This window comes from Spermophilus citellus (genome assembly GCF_964194105.1).
Source record: "Spermophilus citellus genome assembly, chromosome: 15".
NCBI classification, from domain to species: Eukaryota; Metazoa; Chordata; class Mammalia; order Rodentia; family Sciuridae; genus Spermophilus; species Spermophilus citellus.
The window spans coordinates 4,503,761-4,522,236 of NC_138195.1; the positions used below are offsets into that span (position 1 = coordinate 4,503,761).

The 18,476-nt window shown below is 31.8% G+C and overlaps 1 protein-coding gene across 1 annotated transcript in view; it reads right to left on the reverse strand.

Moving 5' to 3' along the window:
- The window catches only part of LOC308634074 (ephrin type-A receptor 5-like), a gene marked incomplete at its 3' end in the record, with an annotated part of 71,655 nt that overhangs the window by 30,778 nt on the left and 22,401 nt on the right, over nt 1-18,476 (reverse strand). The window contains exon 2 of the mRNA XM_081267647.1: nt 12,362-12,426. Within this exon, the coding sequence (XP_081123773.1) occupies nt 12,362-12,426 (65 nt within the window). The remainder of the gene's footprint in view (nt 1-12,361; nt 12,427-18,476) is intronic.

Below are 18,476 nucleotides of genomic sequence, written 5' to 3' on the forward strand. Positions count from 1 at the left end.
TCAATCCTATTTTGCAGAAATATACTGTGACTACTGTTAATTCATTCCACATACTGTCAGATATCAAAAACCAAATACAACATTTGCCTCCTATGCGGAATCGAAGCTGGACATTTTAAAGAACTTCCTTCATAATTGCTAAGTTTACATGTGGGAAATCTAAATGCAAAATTTTGTGTCTTCTAAACATAAGTGTAGGCTTAATGACTATGTTGAATTCCTTAAATTATTTATCTTAATTACCATACAGATTGGATGTGCTTTTTGTTGTTGTTGTTGTTGTTGTTGTTATTGTTGTTGTTTTTAAGTGAATATAAAGCTACTTTGGATCAGGCATGTTTTTCATTACAGTAGCAGTTGCATTATATATTATAATATCCATTCCCTTTAGAATTCTTTTCTATCACTGTCCAAGAAAAGAGCTTTTCTATATCCACTAATGTGTTCTTTTTTACCCACTTCAGCATTATTTTAATCTTTATTAGCCTCTCCATGCTTGGTGTGGGCCTCAGTGCTTGTCATTATCTTTATTCTCCTTCAGTAGGTAGCAAAGCCAAAATGCAGGTCTGGCAAGTCACTCTGATCCTAAGCAAAATTTAAGAGGGGATAAGTGTTCAAATATTTCTCCTAATTCTTTGTCTTTAATTTTGGAGTCATGAAATCTCTCTCTCTCTCTCTCTCTCTCTCTCTCTCTCTCTCTCTCTCTCACACACACACACACACACACACACACACACACAGCTGAAATCTGAGCATCAGGATGGAAAATTCAGTTTAATTTTTCTTGATTCAGAAGAACCCACAAAAGACATTAATGATGTGTTCACTGTCCATTTTGAGTAATCTAAAATCTGGGCTATCTTTAACTTAAAAATATGTGCACAGATTTTTTTTCTCAAAGAATTTAGAATATAGAACAAAGTAACAATGAAACAAGAAAATCCCTAAACACCTGCTTTGACATAATAACTATGTTGGGCTATTTTTTTTTTTAATTTTGGGGGCAAAGATGAAGCTATTCTGTTTCACTTTAAAACAAATATGACTTCAGTCAATATTCTAAAGTCTTCCTCAAATGAATAAATTACTGTGAATGATTCTAATACTCTTCAGATCAATAATGTTTATTCTTTTTATTTGACTGGGAGATGAAAATATAGCAATAACAAAAGTAGAGCTTGCAATACAACTCAGAGGAGATACTCAGGGGAGTGTAGAGGCTTCCCCACTGTGTGCTCCAGGAAGTATAGAAAGCCCAGTGGGAAAAGGCTGTTTCCAGCAAATCAAAGGAGGCAGGTGTACTTTGTGCCGTCTGTAACAACAGCATATGGAAAAAAAAAGCAATGGTGGAATTTCAAAGACTAAGTGCATAACCTGTTCTAAACAAAAACTATATGAATTAATTTTATTCTCCTAAGAATAAGTTTTGAAGCACCTGCTGAGAATTTTCAAAACAATGATGTTTATATCCATGCTTAGACTACATAGATTAATCAAGATTAAATGTTCCAGAGGATGACTGAAATAACTTTAGTGTAATTTGTAGGATGCAAAATATATCTGCAGGGTGTATACATGTCAGTTAGCAAGTAAAGCTGTGAATATGAGATTGGCAGTTTAAGGGTAGAAAGAAAATGAAAGAAAAGTCTCAAGTGATAAAATATTTATTTCAGAAACAGTCTTTGGGTTACCTGTTATTCAGCAAAATTATTATAACAGAAAATTGAGACCAGTGTATTGCTGTGAGGTTTGTTAATCTATTATAAATACTTTGATCACTGTAACTGAAATGAGATTTATATGAAACAAAACTTTTGCCTTTAAATAAAAATATTTATATATTTAATTTTTTTTATTTTTTCCCTAAAGTCTGGACTTAGAATTTGCTATGATATATTTGAGAAAGTAGGGTTTGTAGAAATGGAGTTCTTAAGTTTATAGACAGAGTTAACCCAAATATTTTTTTTAAAAATGGCATACAACAAAATAGTAAAATATTCCATTATGAAAATGAATGCATCATCAATCCAGAAAAGACAGAGCAGTCTTTAATACATATTGTAAGGTAAAGGATGCCAAAATAAAAAGGCTACATACCATGTGATTATATCTGTATAACATTCTAGAAAATGCAAAGCTATGGAGACAATAAAAATAATAGTATATTTCAGGGCTTAGTGGGGAGAAGGGATGAATGGCTGGAGCATAGAATGCTTTGAAGGCAATAAAACTTTTCTGGGTGATTCTACATTAGTAAATAAATGTCATTAGATATATGTCAAAATCCACAGAATGTACAACAGGAGTGAATGTTAATGTGAACTATGTAAGTTACGTAATAGTTGAGTATCAATGTTGGCTCATCATTTATAACAAATGTACTCTATAAAAGCTGTATATTAATAGTAAAAACAGAGCCAGGAGGAAGGTGAGGTCATATTCAGGAACTCCTTATGTCTTCTGTTGACTTTTCTGCACATTTAAAAAATAAAGCCTATTAACTTAAAAAAAAAATAAAATGACCCTGAAGTTTACAAATATCTTAAAATGTGGTGAAAATGTAAGAAATGAAGGGATGAATCTCAAGTACTCCTTATCTTGTAGCCCCATCACTAGAATCTGTTGTTAGAACTGTGTTCTAATTGGTTAAGCCTGGAAAAAATTTGTGAATTCCAACATAATTTTTTTTTTAAAGCTCAACCTGGAAGAAAAAAAAAAAAACGTGTTTACTCAAATAAGCAATGAAATTTAGAAATGAAATTTGAACTATCATAATTTATATCAACTGAGCCTGAAGTCAATCTGTGTTTTGCTTGTTTTTCTTTTTACAATAAGACATCAGACTTTCTATTTCTTGAATGGTTTAGGGATCACATTATACATTAAATGCATTATCTTATTTTGTCCTAAAAATAACACTATGAGATATATGACATTTTAGCTACCCTCCCTGCTTAACAGATAGGAAAACTAAGATTCAGAAAAGCCCATTAAGTTATAATGAATTAGAAAAGAATGAATACAATCTGCTCTGTCCCATTTAAAACCTTCTCTGAGGTGAATTTCTTCTCCAGCATCAATTCTTCCTTTGTGTCAACTACTCTACAAAACCTTCTCCTGTCTCTGAAGACATTACCTTTTACCAAAGCTCACTTCCAGTTTCAGATAACTACTCCTAGAAGACCTGGGATTGAGCCAGACTCAGTCTCTTACCAAGTGCATAATCTTGGGTACTTTACTCACCTTTAGTAGCCTCATTTTCCTCATTTACAAAAAGAATTCTAATTACCTCTTTGTGTATTGCCCTTGTTAGGATTAAATGTTAACTACATATATACATATTTAAATGTTAACTACATATATATGGGATTGGGAATATATGTTAATCACATATATTCATGTCCTTGAAGTGTGTGTGTGTGTGTGTGTGTGTGTATTATGGCAGGACAGAATTAAAAAGAACCATATAACAACTCATGTGTGACTCCAGAACACATGCTTTTCCTAAATATATTAGGAACTGCTTTAGTGACCTTGAACAAATATTGTCACCTCTTTAACACTTTTTCACTTATATGGAGAGAAAAGATAAGAATAGTAAACATTTTATTTATCACCTGTTCTCTGATTACTCATTCACAGAACCATGAGCTCACTCAGGCTTCAGGAAGTCAGAGATTTTGTACAGGAGTGATGGTTATATATTCAGAGCTCAATAAAAGTCTGTTAACTGAGTAAATGCAGAAAATTTACATAAAATCTATTGTGATCTAGTACTTCTAGGTATGTCTGGAATGAAAAAGGGAAGAAGAGTTAAATTTACTACCATAAAGTGAGCACAGGTGTGCACACACACACACACACACACACACACACACACTCACAAACTGTAGATCCCATATACAATGACTAGAAAGGACATGCTAAAGCCCAGATTCAAATGATGTGTCTTAGCTAAGGTAAATACTAAAACACAGACTAGAAGGAAACAATTTCAGCATGTACTCAGCAGAGAAAAAAAATAAAGTTCTTTCTAAAACAAAGGAAATCTGGATGCCTGTGCAAAATCAAAATAATAACACTTCAACAGTTACAAAGGGCATATATGGTTAATTTAAATAAATGAGAGTGTTAAGTGAAAAGAGAGTCATATAAGAGAATTTGCTTAATTTCTTTAAACTGTAGTTTTCACTACAATTAGGACTATTGAGGTCATGGAAATCTTTTTGATGTGGCTTTCTAAAACATCTGATAAACAGAGAAACTACAAATTCAAATTCTATATGGAATCCTCCAATTTTTAAGCACTGACAATAAATACATAAATGTACACTTATGTGCAAAAACAAATTAACAAACTAAATACCTTATGGACTGATGGAACTCTTGGTATGAAGAGAATAGAAACACAGAACAAAAGTCAATAAAAGAAAAAAAAAAAACATTTACTGGCTGCCAAACGTGCCAATCTCTTTCCTGGATCATACTTGTTTAGTCTTTATTGTAAAACTACACCTTAGTAATTTATGCTCCATTTTATAAAAAAAATATAAGAAAAAAGTTATCCTTGCAATAAATATTTATTCAAGTTATATTACAAGTCAGGAACTGAGCCAAGTTTTGAAACACAGTAGAATGGTAAATATGAAACAGCTACAAGAAGCCGAGAAGCTTATAATATAATGAAGAGGATAAACATACACAAAAAAGTTTTATGGTGAAATGATTGTTTCTAATGTGTATGGCATCTTAGAAATAATCATGACTATGAGGATACAATAACAGTGTTTCCTTTATATCCTTGCCTAATTCTTAGACCTAGACTTGAAGAAGTGTTCATTTTCTTTAATCAGTCTGAGAAATAAAGTATTCATCCCTGTTATGGTTTGGATATAAGGTATCCCCCCAAAGCCCCTGTTTTAATGCAGGAATACTTATAGATACAATTATTAGGTTATGAGAACTATAATGCAATCAGTTAGTGAATCAGCTGACATGGAGATAACTGTATACAGGTAAGGTATGGCTGGAGGTGGATCACTAGGGGTGTGCCCTGGAAGGGTGCACTTTCTCTGTAGCCCCTTTTCCCCTCTCTCAGTACTTCCTGCTCCCATGAACTGAGCAGCTTCCCTCTGTCATGCCCTTCCATCATAATGGTCTGCCTCACCTCAGGCTCAGAGCAAAAGTTGGCAAACCATGGATTTAATCTCTGAAACTGTGAGCCAAAATAAACTTTACTTTCTCCAAGTTGTTCTGGTCAGGTATTTTGATCACAGTAACCAAAAGCTGACTAAAGCAAAAAATTGGTACCAAGAAGTGTGGGGATCCTTGTGGTGAAAAACCTGAAAATATGGTTCAGTCAATTTTGAAACTGGTTTGCAAGAGGAGTTTGGAGATACAGGCTGGAGAAGCCATAGAATGTTCTAAAAAGATATTAATAAGGAATTCTTGTAGGAGTTCAGAAGACCAGAATGCCAAGAACAATGCAGAAAATACAACCTGTGCTCATGAGATTTCAGAGACAACAAGCGTTGGGGTTTAAACCAGAGGTCATTTTCACAAAGAAGTTGTTTACATTTATCCATGTTCTGAGATTTTCTGCAAGGCTAAATTTATAGATGATGGACTCATTAATCTTGGGAAGAAAATTTCAAGACAAGACAGCATTCAGAGTATGGCATGAATATTACTGGCAGAATTTAGCCAGGTTTACTGTGGGAATCAGAACCACAAATTAAAGAAGGAAGATTTTTAAAACTCACAGTGTGGGCAGAAAAGTGAGTATAAAACTGGAGCCAAGAAAGGTATGGTTGCAGAAGATATTATGGTCACTAAAGAAATGTTAAGTACTTTGCATAGGGACAGAAGGAAATATGCCTTGTGGGCATCTCAGAAATAAGCAAGAACACACCCATAGCAGGCTCAAAAGTATAGAAGTGAAAACACATTTAAAAGATCACAGGGCACCCTGTTTGCAGGGGATGAGGACTTGAATTTGTTTTACCATGCTCAGGTTCTCAGCCACCACAGCTGTGTTCCCATGTGGCATAATTAATGCTCAGTCTGTTGGTAGACCTTGGCATCATCCACATGGTGCTGGTTTTGGAGAAATAAAAGATGATGAATTTAGGGGTGTGGGGAGGATTCTACTGCAATTTCAAAGAAAGGCCTGAAAGACCATGCAAAGTGTAGCAGGATCAGCATTCCTACATATCATCTCTAAAAGTGATGTGAGAAGCTGTGAACATGAATCTAAAGTTATAATAGAAACCCCTATGTTAAAGAGATGTCAGCAATATGATCATCCACTAACAAAGGTGCTGTGTGAGAACAAAGCCAATCTAAAGGAGGGCACATGCACTACAACCAGCAAGATCAAAGATATGAGGCTGCCAAAGTCCCTTGGAGATCACATCTTGCCACTATATGCTACAGATGGCAGATGTGGAGATGCAGAAAATGTTTGCCCAGCTGATTTTCAGGCTAGCCTTGGTCTTATCCATTATTTCAATACCCCTAGGCCTCCATTTTGGAATGGGACTGTCTATTGGATTTAGGCAAGTTGCTTTTGATTTTTAAAGGTGCTCACAAGCAAGACGTTGCCTTCAGTCTCCAAGGAGACTTTTGGACCATACTGAAACTGTTTTACATTGTGAAATGGACATAAACTTTTGGGGTCCAGGGGATGAATATTATGATTTGAATATGAGATGTCCCCATAAAATTCCTATGTTAATTAAAGAAAATTCAGAGGTGAAATTATTAGATTTCGAGAGCTGTAGCATAATCAGTTCAAACTGGGTAGAAACTATAGGCAGGTAAGGTATGGTTGGAAGAGGTAGGTCATTTGGGGTGTTCCTGAAAAGGTTCAAATTTTCTGCATCCCCTATCCCCTCTCTGCTTTCTGAACACGATAAGCTGAGCCATTTTCCTTTCCTCCCCATACCTCTATGCCATGATGTTCTGTCCCACAGCAATGGGGTTTGCATACTATTGGCTGATCCTCTGAAACCATGAGCTCAAATGAACTTTCTTCTTCCAAGATTTTAAAGTCATGTATTTTGGTCACAGCAAGGGAAAGCTCACCAACACAATCCCTAAGAACTGGCATTCAGAGAATAATCTGAAAAAGTGAAAAAGTATATTACCTTCAATCAAATATTCACATATTCACTTCTTTGTGTGGTTTTAAATTTCCACAACACTAATTCAACTTGTGTATGTGTATACACAACACACACACACACACACACACACCCCTGGCAATATGCCAGACCATATCCTCACTATTGGGAACAGAATGTCTTCTCTGATAGGCGGATACTAATTCCCAATAAGGGGACTACGAAGGAAGAATAGAGGTACTTAGAATTAGATATAGGGGAATGAATGGAGGTGAGGAGGTAGGGGGTAAACAGGATACTAGAATGAATTGGACATTATTACCCTGTGTGCATATGTGATTGCATGACCAGTATAACTCTACATCGTGTACAACTAGAAGAATGAGAAGTTCTATTCCATTTATATATGATATGTCAAATGTATTCTACTGTCATGTATAACTAATTAGAAAAACAAAACAAAACAACAACAAAAGACTGGTTCAGTTTAGACCAGGAATACTATTTAGAGGAAGAAAATTCATCGAATATTACAAACCTTAATAAGCTTTTCATTAAAACATAAAACAAAAATAACAGTGTCTCTAGAATAGACTTCATCACTTAGTACAGAGCAGATATTTCTTGAAATAATAAAGCAGTAAAATTAAGTTATATCAGGCTTTCTCAAGGATATGACCCTTGCCTTGCTCAATTTGATATGAATTATAGAATAGGCATAATATATTACACAAAAGTAACACTAAAGGATATCTATTAAATAAAAAATCATACTTTTTTAAAAACTATGTTAACATGAAATTGATACAATTTTAATTTGAGATGAAATGATTGCAAAATGATTTCTTGTCTATGAAAAGATAAATCAAATAGGAGCACTGTGTTGTTTTTACTGAAATACAATTTATGTGTCCCATAACCAGGTTTCCGTGAAAGATGAATCACATACATGATGGTGGTCCCATAACATTATATTGCCCAGTGATATCATAACCAGTTTAGTTTGTACAAGTACACACGTGATGTTAGCAGAATGATAAAATCATAAAATGGCACATCTCTCTGATTGTATCTCCATCATTAAATGATGTATGATCAAACTACATCAAATCATAAAACTATATTATAAATAAACTATTCTAAAACCAACTGTTAATTAAATGCATACATCAAATTTAAGGGAATATATATAATTTGTAAGATTATGTTTCTCTCTGAAAGTGAAATAAAGAGAAAAAAAATTAAAGATAAATAAAGATATAGATCTTTTGGAAAAAATGGTTGGGTTCCATATGAGAATAATCTACGATTCTATTTCCAAAAGGAAAAAAAAAAATATTCGTTTTTGATAATTATACTCTTGCAGATTTTATTTATTTGACAAGGTCTTGATTTCCTCCTCATTTTTGAAGGACAACTTTTCTGGATATAGAATTTTTGCTTTGACAGCTTATCATATTTTGAATATGTCATTCCACAGCCCTCTGCACCCCACTGTTTGTAATAAAAAATAGCCATTAATAATATTGAGGATTTATTTTATATGATGATAAGTTTCCCTCTCAGTGCTTTTAAAATTATTTTTCTTTGGCTTTGGACCATTTAACCCTGGTTTACTGATGGATTTGTTTGAGTTTCTTCTACTTATGTTTGTTGAGTTTCCTAAATATGTGTTTTAATGTCTCATCAAATTTGGAAAATTTATATACATTAATTTTTTCAAATATTTATTCAGATCTTTCTGGCCTCTATTTTCCTGCTACTCCCATTATATCTGTGCTGTTCCTCCAAGTATCTTAATTCTTTTTTACATTTCCTCATTATTTTTCCTTTCACTTTCTCTAATTGGATCTCAATGGTTCCATCTTTCAGTTTATTGATTTTTCTTTCACCATAATCTGCTGATAAGACCCTGTAATATATTTTTATTTCAGTTTTTATATATTTCAACTCTAATTTCTTTTTTTAAGTATTTTCTATCTCTTTACAGACATGTTGAATTAGAAGAAACATCAATCTTATACTTTTTTCAGTTCTTTGGACACATTTTATTTTAGTTCTTTGAACATATTTTAAATTGCTAATTAAAGCCCTTATCTAATATGTCAAATATCTGGGAATCCTCAATATAATTATATTGGTGGATTTCATCTTATGTATTGATAAAATTTACTTATTTATTTACATGTCTCATGATTTTGTACTGAAATCCAAGCACATCAAATAATACAATGTGTCAATTCTGCAAGTTATATTCTCCCCTTATTCCAGGGCTCATTTTTGTTTGCTTATTTAACAACATCACTAAACTAATTCTGTAAAACCTGTATTCTTTATTATGTGTAGCCATCAAAGTTGTTGTGCAATTTTATTAGCAGTTAATTGTTGGACAGATATTGAAAACAAAACAAAAAAAAACTCAGACCAATAAGTGTCTTCATCTTTGCCAGAGTATGTTTTTCAATTTTCTCATGACTTTTGCTGAGGAAAAGAGCTCGGAAGCTCTTACTCCACAATTTTTGTTATTATCATTCACCTAGGATTATGTTGCTTATCTAATCATACTTGACACAAGCTACTCAAAATATATTAAAAGTTAAAATACATACATACATACATGTATATATATATATATATATATATATATATATATATATATACACATACACACACAGAGATATACATATATATCATTATAATTGTATACACTGCAAACACTCATTTTCTTTAAATAAATTTCCTTTATCTCACATTTAAATAACATTTAAAAACAAATATAATGTGTAGATACCACACATCTTCCTCACAGTTTGAAAACTATATACCATTCAACTCTTCTAAATTAACTAGTCTTTCTTCACTATTAGCATCAGATATAGCTATGTCTAAGGAAACATCATGCATAAAAAGTTACAGCAATCTTTAAAAAGATACAAATTGTTTAAAAGACTGAAAAACAAAAACAGCACCAATCCAACAATTAGGAAAAAAAGAAAGAAAAACAAAACACACAGTAGTTGCAATGTTTGGAAAAAACTGAGCATTTACACAGAAAAATTTTATTTTTATAAATAAATCATTTACAAAATTGCATAATGTCCCCGCAAATTCCTAGTTGCAAGTGCAACCATACCAACATACTTTAACTCTCATAGGTACAGTCTGTCAAAGCTTTTTTGAGTAATTTCTGAGTGGAAACATGAGAAAAACAGAAAACTAAATTCAAAGAGAATATGTCATATTTTCTCAGAATTCTAAAAAAATCATTTTAACATGTCAGCCATCTTATTAGAAAAAGCATTTAAAATACATATTCAGTAAAATATTTTTGACATATAAAAGTATGAAGTACAAAAATACATCATTAAGTACTTATTGATCATTGTTAGCCACCATCTCCTTCTATAGGGGTGATGATAAATGAAAAAAAAAAAAGAAAGAACTCAAGAACAGGCAAAAAGAGAAAAAGGAAAAATTACAAGAAAGTTAAAAAAGGAAGATCCTTAATGTAATATATACCATTAAGTTGACACTGACTATATCTGGATCACACATTTTTTTTTCTTTAGTTGCATAAACGTTCTTATACCTTAACACTCTACTAGTATTAACTTTTTACATCAAAATTCTAAATGCAACCATAACTTTGTTGCAGAAGTAGGGATTGAACACAGGACCCTGTACATGTCGGGCAAGCTTTATACCACTGAATTAACATCCCCAGAACACAACTATAATTTTTAAAAAGAGAAAAGAAATTCCAGATTAGTGAAATAAAAAGAACACATATTGATTAGATATTAACATATAATTATGAGTTAAAACAATACTACTTGTTTTACTTCCATAAAAATTTTCTTAGTACTGATAAGTATACCTTAGGACTGATTAGTATACCTGATTTTCTCAGTGATTTGAAAAACAAAAGTAAACAGTTTGGGCTCTTGGTATTGATATCTGAAGGTTGGTTACATTCTCTTACTTAAATTAAAATTAACCTTCCATATCATGTAAAATAATTTTAGTGTATATAAATTTTAAAGCTGATTGCATATATATTATAGTAAAAGTTTTAAATGTTCAAACTGTTTAAATGTTTTTTTTTTAAATGAGGATTAAAAAATGTTATTTGTCTTTGTGATAACAGTTTGATAGATTGTAACTATAGATAGCAAATGTTAAAATATTTAGTTATTAGTTAATACAAAGTTCCGTCTAAATTGTTTTTAATGTAATATTCATGAAATAGATTTAATATTTTCAGTATAATATGATTTCATATGATATTATTTTTCTTATGTTTTCATATTGTACCTAATAGTATGGATATGTATTTAATTAAGCAGAAAAAATGAAGTACTTAATATAATCGATGGAGAAAGATTGTTAGTACTAAAAATGTTATATGCATATACAAATATGATATATTGATATAAGCTATTCTATATGATTTTTATATACCCAAAAAAGGAAGAAGAAAATTTCATTTTCCAATTAAAATTTTGTATTATTCCAAGTTTTACAGAGTAAATCTGTCAGATCTAACATACTCTGTCTGCTTACATTCAAAATTACAAAGAATTTACATACCAAGAGAAAATACTTTGAGATTTAAAAAGACTTTTCTAATTTCTTTTACCGAAAATATTAATTTGTAATATGCACCAATGAAATAGAAAGCATTGTTAATTATAATAATCTTCCAAGAAAACCATCTTTACTAAGCAATTTTCAGTAAAGAAAATTTCAAAATTGGAAAACAACCTCTGAATGGTGACCTAGCTGATAATCTGAAAAACATTTTAATTGATGGAATTTAAATGAATTTCCTATAGAATTTTCATTCCATAATTCTGCAAATGAAAAAAAATGGTTTGTTTGATTTAACAATGATTTTATACATATTAAATTTTATTTCCTGTACAATATAACCATTATAAGGCAAATCAGTGGAAAATTAAGTTCATTTTATATATAAATTAATTTTAAAAATTTGTTAGTTACTTCAATGTTAAAATTTCCTGATGCTTGAACAACCTTTGTATCTTTTTATGGAGAAAAATACTAAGAGAGGAATATAATATAACTGATATTCATTAATTTGAAACTTCTTTCCCTATCACAATTCCCTTCTGTCTTAAGGAGCATATCCAGTGAATTTTCAACCTCCTGTGACTTTTAGCAATGATACATATGCATTTAGTTTAAGTTTAGGGGAAAATTTAATAAGATCTTACCCCATTTTTTGGAAAAGCAATCCATCCCAGGTCCCCCATAACAGTGCGTGAATCCAATAAATCCACTGAAAGAGAAATAACAAAAAGATGAGTGAAATATATAACAACAACAACAACAACAACATATCTGTATCTCTATTTTGATAGTGTTAGTATGGTAATGCATGCATACGCAAGATTACAGCAGCACAATTCACAATAGCCAAACAATGGAACCAGCTAGGTGTCCATTAACACATGAATGGATAAAGATAATGTGGTACATACACACAATAGAGTTTTATTCAACCATAAAGAAAAACGAAATGATGTCATTTGCAGAAAAATGGATGGAACTAGAGACCATTATGTTAAGGAATAAGTCAAACCCAGAACGTCAAGGGTCATATATTTTCTCTCATATGTAGAAGCTAGAGAGGAAAAAGAAAAATAATTCAAAGGGAGATAAGTAGAGGAAAGGGACCAAGGGGAGAAATTTGGGGAAGGAGCGGGGGACATGCTGGGGAGTGATATGGGCCAAAGTATATTGTTATAGTGTGTACATATATGAATATGTAAAAAAAAATCCCATCATTACATTAAAAACATGTAAAAAAGAAAAGAACAGAAAAACATACACATTTTTTGTGTAATTGAAATTAGATTAAGCTTCCATTGTGATGACCACAAGAGGTACAGTTTGTAGAAAATGTCATTTGAATATAAGAGAACAACTTATTTTCAATAAACAGAGAACAACTACAACAAAATATAAAAAGACGCCATTACCTTAGATATTTTTTGCCAAATAAATGAAAAGCAGAAGATCAAATAATAAGAAAAAGAAAAAAATAAATAAAATAAATGCCCACAAAAACTATAGGACCCTGTAGCTTGATTAAAGGCGCAATGTTTGGGGATTAAGCCACTACCATAAAATTGCAGCTAAATACACTTTATCTTCTTATGGAAAGTACTTATGAAGCAATTAACAAATAATTTACATTATACAGCAATGAACTATTCCCAAGCTTATAACAGTGTGATATTATCTGAAATCTGTAATCCAAATTGCAAGTTTAATTAAGAAATAAATCTACACACCCTTAAACAAGACAAGAAAACTATAGCAGTTCTTGAGGTTGTTGCTATAGTAAGAGTCCACTGCATCCCTAAAGATGTCTTCTACTTAGATGTGACTAGAGTCTAAAATGTGCTTCATATAAAATTCTCAAATCTGTTATATCTGGAAAGCCTAAGATACTTAGGAATTCCAGAGTAGCAATCTAATATCATCATTATAAAGGAAGCCATGGGTGAGTATATATGCAGACATGCACACAAACTCACACACAGAGATACACACGTACGTACATACATACATATCCACATATCCACATAGTCCTTGTACACTGTCCCTGGGAAATCATACTAGTTTAAAGAGAACTATGTAATCAAATGCTTTAGAATTGGGTCATAGTTCATTGTCTAAGTTATTATATTTATTTCACATGGATGCATTTGGCCCACTGTACAACTGACTAACTTTGCATAAACATGGCATATGAATCCAAAAGGGAACCACATGGGTTATTCCTGGTAAGAAGTACTGCAGTTTCATAAATCACATTCAAGAGCCAGAATCTTCAAAACATTGATTCTAAACAACAACAACAGCAAAAATTCTATCTACCAATATAAACCTGGGGAACAAAAGAAATTACAGTTGATAGACTGGAAAATTTGTTGTCACACTTTATAAAAGAATATAAGATAAAATCATGACTGAGAATATCATGATCAAAATTAAAACTTAAATTTTTACACATGCTATAAAATGTATACACAAATATTTAGTCTTTATTATCCATCATTTTATTACAGTAGCCCAAATTAGTGGGCAAAGCAGTACGTTTGTGAATGTAAATCTTAAAAACTAAGTTAAAATTTCATAATAATACTAGTAACATTAAAATAAATCAGTAATTTAGAATTCTAAAACACACAAAATATGCTAGTGTGGGGGAGGTTGTTATTGTTGTTCAATATATTTGTTTATCACTACTTTTGAGTTCTTCAACTACAAAAATATTTACTATATAATGTTTGTATCACTTTGGTGTACTCAAAACATATTGCCTTCATGGAACAATAAAATCATTTGTGGAATTAGTAATTCCTTAAAAGAAAGATGTCCCAAATGAAAAACCACTGTTTATTACCACAAAACCAAAAGCAAATCAACCAAAATTATTCTACTACTCTCTGAAATTGCAGATTTTATGAGTCAAGCCACTTCATATAATTTTTTAGTGAAATCCATATTTTTTCTTTTTGTTCTATTGTTGGTTTTTCAGCTTTCTGTGGGAATAGGCTACATTAAACATAAATGTCCTTGTCCTCATTTTAGTTTTCTGGGACACTAGGGCTGTGTCTAGACATGACTAAGTACCAGGGGAGTGCAGAACATAAATTGTTATGTTTATTCATTTTAATGATTCATTTGATTCATCTTTGATATTTAGCAGCAGTGTATCAGTGTAGATTAGATAAAGTAGAGCAAATCAGCAAACTAAGGGTGTTACTGTGACAGTAGTCAAATCAAATTTAATCCTGTGGTGGCAAATTGATGTGCATAGGAATTCCAGGAATTTGTAACTGGCCAGCCTGGTGAAACTACATGTCTTGTAAGTCTCTTAATAATATGTGAATTTGAAATATTCCCTATTACAAACAAAATTCCAAATGTCTTTTCAAAATTCTTTTATTGTCATCACTTGAATTAGCTTATAATCTACATGTTATTTTTATTTTATTTAATTATTTTTTGGCTCAACACAGACAGGGAAGTAAATCGATACTGAAATACACTACAAAATACATGAAAAAAACTGCAATAGAATTATATTCAATCTCATGATTTTATCAAAATGCTTTCTTGAGATAAATACATTAAATTTTTGTTAATAAAGTGCAGAATAAATGCTTTAGACCTGGAACATTTCATCATATGTCTCAGAGAAAAATAGCTAAAATTTATATATAAATTTAAATATATATTCATAACTTGCTGTATATCACTTAAATATATTTAAATAAATATGTTTATTTATCTATTTATTTACTTACTTATTTTACCTCTGGGCTTTGAACAAGACTCTTAAGCTTTCTCAAATGACCTCTCCCTTCTTGAATTGCTAACTTTTTTCCTTCAAGATGAATTTCAGGAATTACCATTTTCAGGAAGCCATCACTGATCCTCAGTTTCCTACTATAAGCTAGCTATTACTACTGAATACTCTATTGGAACTCCAGGTTTGACACATGCCCATGATCTTACTTTGAGCTCCAAGAGCTGAATGGCTATATTTGCCTTATGAATGAATCATCTGTGCAATGGGCAGATCAAGAGGGTGTGGCTGATTCAGCATGCACCTGTGTTTCTTGACATTGATATTTGATAACATCTGGAGAGGACTACAATCTAGGGGAGGGGGAAGGGTATTTCCCTACTAGCATTTAAGGGGAAGAAGCAAGGCATAAAGCTAAACATTCTGCAATACACCACAAATTTACCAGGAAACAATTTTCTGACCCAAATTTTACTAGTCCAAAATTGAGAAGCCCTCGTATATACCTATTGATGCTACTAAAAAAAGATCTATTCTTTCACCTTTTTTTTTTACAGTACAACATTGGCAGGATCTTCATTAACAGAAGGTACCATATTGGAAATATACCTTAAGATCCCCAATTTTTAAGAAAATAAAAGTAATAAACTCATTTTCATTTGGTAAAAAAAATGTAATAAAACAATCTTAGTTTTATTTAGGGAACTAGAAAGTCAGTATTTTAACCACATAATTATATGTTAATTTTTCACAAAACCAGTTCAATTATTACAGGTGTTCTTATTTATTCATCAACATTTATGCTTCTCAACATTCATGATAGTGTATGGGAAAAACAGTCTGTCACTTATGTCATTTATGCCTCCATTTCCCTTACTAATTACATAATAAAATAGAAAATAAAAATAAATATAAAATTAAAAATATGAAAATGCAGTTACAAAAAAAATTTTCCAAGGTGTATTTAAATGTGAATTTTCAAAACTTTATTTCCAAATTGTACTACCAAATTTATTCAAAAAAAGGGAATTGGCAGTAATAGAGTACAACCACTAAGTGTCTTCTGTGCTACAATTACAGTAATTAAATTGTTCTGAACAGTATATATGCTTGTTGTAAATTGCAATGAATACAAAATGAGTATTGATCTTCATTGTACAACTTAATTAAAACTTGTCAGGGCAAAGCAGCTAATGAATATAATTAGAGGAAATGTTTGATACCACAGTTACTCTGGAAGACATTAATTAGATACCAGAAATTTTATGAAAAATGTTTTTATTCTATTATTTATATTTTAAAATGGAGCCACATGATTAAACTGAGAGGCAGCCTTCAATGTCATTTTCCCTCAGCTATCTATCTTATAATCATGATGGAAATGGGTGTAATGGTTGGTATTCTAATCAGTAACTAAGAAGATTCATTTTCCAGAAGAAATAACTCTATAGGGATCAGTGAGTGTGGGCTCTATTGCAAATTCCTAAAGTTTATATATAGGAGTGAAAAATTCACATAGGAACTGTGTTAATAAGTAAAAGTCATTTAACTACGGGTGCAAACAAAAATAAATTGTAATGGAAACTAATTCTAGCTAATCATAAGTACATTTTAATTTTGTTACTGTACTCTATTAATTTCAATTCTTTCTCAGACAAGAAAAGCTTTGAAAGAATTTGCTTTCAGAATAGGCAAAGAATTGTTAGCAGTCTTTAATGGGAATCAAGAGAAACAAGGAGCAAATGAGCACATTGGACTCAGCTTTACTCATTCCAATGATTTCTCTTTTCTGGATAATTCCAGTTAATGGTACAAATATGCTCTTCATGATTATAACTCAAACATTCATAACTTACTGCATAACACTGTGATCACAATGCTTTTCTCTTAACATCTTGCTAACATTAGTCACTAAGAACAGGAAAACATATTGGATTCCCCAGGACAGAGAGACACCAGAATGAATGTTTTCACACTTCTAGAGTCAGAAGACATTTCAAGGGTATCTGATGACATCATTGTCCACCAGCATAGATAAGCTCTATATCTGGAGAGAATGTGTGATCCTTGAGGGGATGAAGGGACAGCAGGGTGCCAGAAGGTACATTCTTATTCTTACATGGTTTTTTCTTATTTTTTTCCTAAGATCTTCCCATTTAACAAACAATTATAATAGTGGTTAGATCTCAACCAGAAAATGAGAAAAAACAATCTGGATTAGGAGCAGATAGGATGCGTTCTCTTTCACTACAGACACAGAATCAAAGTCTCATTGCATACAGTGAACTTTTGATGGAAACTGGCTTATGGATTTTGATTTTTATTTAATAGCATAAAAGCTACTGGATTCAATTACAATACACATTTGACTAATCTGTGGGAACAAACCCCAGCTATACAGATGTCTTTCCTCTTTCCGTGGTCCCATTTAGCACAGATGTGATTTGTTGCTCCCAGGCTAAATTTTATAATTTGAAAAGGGCTTCAGGGAACAAAGTACAGTTGACCAAACGAATGTCAAGAAAGAGAACATGTGTTTTTCGTGGAAAACTACGTTTATACATTTGGTAAAAATTCTGCTACAGGTTTAAGGGTGTCTTGTAGACTTCTGGCATATCTTGGCTTTAAGGTAAAAATCTATAGCCCACTGTATTTCCATGGAAAATGAATTGGTGCGTATTCATTTCTTCACATTTTGTGCAACTCATGTACATAGCCTTTTTTAGAAAAAAAGAAGAAAGAATATGGGAAAAGAACTTATTGTGTGCTTATTATATGTCAGGTAATCTACTTAGCAATTTATATATGTTCTTTTATCTAATCATATCAGCAAATCTACAGTAGGATCAGCAAGAACACTGACAGGTTACAGTCCTGTTCAGAGACCCAGTAGAGGAATAAAGGAGAAAGAAAGTAGAAGCAATAACTGAGACCTTGTTCAGTTATTGAGCCCTGTGTGTTATTCCTGTAGCCTAGTTTCCCACTTAGGACTTGGACATAAACCA